The sequence below is a fragment of the Sinocyclocheilus rhinocerous genome, unplaced genomic scaffold (assembly GCF_001515625.1).
Source record: "Sinocyclocheilus rhinocerous isolate Xijiao unplaced genomic scaffold, SAMN03320098_v1.1 scaffold902, whole genome shotgun sequence".
In the NCBI taxonomy this organism is placed as follows: Eukaryota; Metazoa; Chordata; class Actinopteri; order Cypriniformes; family Cyprinidae; genus Sinocyclocheilus; species Sinocyclocheilus rhinocerous.
Window position 1 is genome coordinate 144,372 of NW_015638038.1, and position 3,404 is coordinate 147,775.

A 3,404-nucleotide genomic window follows, 5' to 3' on the forward strand; every position below is an offset into this window, starting at 1 on the left:
ATCCTTTTCTGCTGGCTTTCTCCATTTTTTTGCATGTGTCTTGGAGTTGTATTAACATCGAGACTAACCTTATGTGGCTCTAGTATTCAAAAGCTATATTGTGAAAACTGGTCAGTTGTTAAACTGTCCTGTTTTTCTACAACAGTAAATAATGTGATTGGGTATGTAATCATTATTATATATTTTGGACATGCAGTATTGATATTTTGCTCATACATTCACTTGATTGGAAAATGCAGAAAGTCAACAGAGGGCAGAAACAAATTCATACAAACATGTGTACCACATCTGCTTGCACTGCTCAATGTGACTGTTGCATTGCTGTTTGATGTGCTGTACACTCGGTATGGTTCTAGGAGTATGCCACAAGATTTGCGTAATTTCATGGCACTAGAATTTCTACTCGTTCCTCCCATGTTAAATCCCCTTATTTATGGACTAAATCTGACAAAACTACGGAAGGAAGTAATGAGACTTTTTAAAAAAAGAAGTAGAAATATTTGAGTAAATTTTTTTTTGTTAAAATATAGATTTTTGTTATCTTAAACATTATTGTATTATACTTGTATTATAGACCTCCCCCCCCCCCTATTTTGTTGAAAACAATGTACAATTTGTGATGGCTAGTAGGTTTTTTTCTTTTTTTGTCATATGTATTCAACTATATTGATTTAGCTTAACTGTCACATGTTGATGATGATGACTTTTTTTTTACTGTATCAATTATATATTTGTTGTGAGGAAACAATGCAAGCCATTGATGCACCACATGTTACTAATATGTGTAAATTAAATAAAAAAATGTCCAAAGTGTGTGGCAAAAGCATAACAAATGACATTAGAACTGAAATAAACCTTTTGAAACTCTGTTCTTTATCTTTGTTTTACAGACCACCTGATTATCTTTTACATTTTTAGAAAGTTTGAAAATCACTTCTCTTATTTTAAGGTTGTCTGAGTAATTCTAGATGTCTCTAAACAAATGTTTAGGGAAGTAATTACATTTTTTTTTTACATTTTCACATTGCCCTCACAAACTGCTTTCTATGCAGTGACTGAATAATTACTTTTCCTAAACTTTTATCCGTATGTAATGTAGCGCCCCTACCTTTTTTAACAGCTTAGTAAGGAGCAGCACCAGGTTCAATATACTAATGCCTAAGAGATTATGCATTAAGTCTGATGTCACTGAATGAAGACATTTACTCTTAGAAAGTTGTTTAGAATTAAAATAAACTATTTTTCTTCGATGATTTACCGATTAATTCACTGTATTTACTCAATCAATCGCTCATATCAGCCGTTCTCTTTCTCTCCCCTTCTCCCTCTCAACCGCTCACATTTTCCCATTTCCCAGGGAGGGAGGGTCTTAACACAAAATGAAAATAAAGCCCATCCTAACTTGTAGGGCAAAAGCATGTTTTTCACATGTGCCCAATATTCAAACTTACTAAAGATAACGGCTCCATATAAGCACTTACTTGAGCACACTGAGTACACTGTGCCATAGAGTGACACTACAGGTTTTTTTTTTTCTGACTCTCCCCCACTCTTCACATTAATGACCATTCCTCTATGAACCAGGGTTAAAGGTCTCTTTTGGGGCAAGAATAAACAGTCTATATCTCTCCGGTAGCATTATCTATGCCAGGCTCCCCCCTTCTAAACCAGGATCTCTTGGTTCATCTGTAATTTGAAAGGAGAGTTCTCTATGGCAGTGTTTCCCAACCTTTTTTCTGCCACGGCAGATTATTATTGATAAATAAAAAATCCCACTGCACACCACTAAGCACTGAACTACAGAGAAAAAAAAAATACAAAGGGGGGATTTTAAAATTTTTTTTAAATTAAAGACTGCAACGTCAGAGATGGTATTATCTAGCTCAATTAATCTAGCTCAAATGGAGTTAACAAGGTTTTTGACCAGCAAATGATGGCAATATGTGTTTTGTCATTAGAACAGCCGCATCTGAGGCAGTGAGTGCATCGCATTATGTTTTCATCAACTTACAGGTTATAAAGTTTATTGTAGTTATATGGGAGCTCAGATTTTCTTGTTCTTTAATACACTTTGCCAAAATCTCATAATATAAAGATGAAGCGCTATGCACAGGATATTTAAAATGTACAAAAGTATATTGGTTACTAGACGGCAAAAGACTCTTCTCTGCTCTTCAAACACACACACACACAAAAAAAAATTAGCCTTTACATACATAGTGTTTCTTGAGTAAAGGAAATGCTGTACTTATTCGAACATCAGTTCTTTATTTACCCTTGCATTGTGAACAAGTGGAGATCCATATCCAGACTGTGTGCGACGCTTCATTCTGAATGGAGGCGGGTGGAGTTTTGAGGTTTCGCTCACAGTTTGAAGATCCAATGGAGTTACGAGGTTTAGTCACAAGCTCTTTTGAATGCTTTTCATTGGTAAAATTTTTGTAAAACCCTCAAACAGACCAAAGAAAGACCAATAGCACTGATTTAAAATAATAATAATGAAATTTAATAGAGATAGGAAGTTTGGATAATTTTCCACATTTTCCACTAGTGTGCTCGGTTGGGAAACACTGCTTTATGGCCTCCTTCTGTTAAAATTGGTTCAGCCATTTCTGCATGGGATTTATCCAATTCATCTCCATGGCAAACGGTGTCCTCCTCCACAGCAGATCCATCCTGTGCATCACTCTTTAGCCTGGGCTGTCTCTCTACCCTATCCGGGTAGTAATACCACAGATCATCCTCCTCACTTCCAGAATAAGTCCTTGGTTCACCTTCAGTCAGCGCCACATTCCTTCTTCTTAACCATTTTCTTTGTTTTCTCTCCACAGATCATGTCCTGGTCTCCAGTGGTGCAAAAACTTTCCTTGGCTCTTCAGAATCAGACAACCTCACTTCATCCCCAACAAGTAAGAGGTGATCTCTATGTAGAGTCCTTACACTTCCCATCCCTGATTCAGATTTCAGTTGGTATACAGGTAAGTTCTTCAGCTTTTCCACCACCAGGTAGGGTACCGAATTCCAGTTGTCGGTGAGGTTGTGCTTTCCAGTCAATGTCAATTTTTTTTTTATCAGCACCCGATCTCCCACTGCCAGAGTCTGATGTTTTGCTTGCTTATCCTACAACTGTTTGTTCCTCTGTTGACTTTTCAGGGCAGTTTCAGTTGCTAACTGATATACTCTCTGCAACTCTGACTTCATTCTTTTCACATATTGGTGATGATTTCTGGCTCCCACTCCATGAGTCAATGTCCCGACACACAGATCCACTGGTAGACAAGCCTCCCGTCCGAAAAGCAGATAATACAGCAAATGCCCAGCGGCCTCATTCTAAGTACTGTTGTAAGCATGTACTAATTGATTAATGTGTTGACTCCATCTGCTTTTCTCTGCACGGTCCAGTG

The 3,404-nt window shown here is 37.3% G+C and overlaps 1 protein-coding gene across 1 annotated transcript; it reads left to right on the top strand.

Annotated features, from left to right (window-relative positions):
* Positions 1-6: 6 nt before the first annotated feature.
* LOC107749573 (olfactory receptor 52L1-like) lies at positions 7-2,920 on the top strand (the record flags this gene model as incomplete). The annotated part of the gene is made up of 2 exons (XM_016564747.1): positions 7-490; positions 2,832-2,920. Coding segments are annotated over 2 exons (573 nt in total), but the record flags the coding sequence as incomplete, so codon positions are not given.
* Between the last annotated feature and the right edge of the window lie 484 nt (positions 2,921-3,404).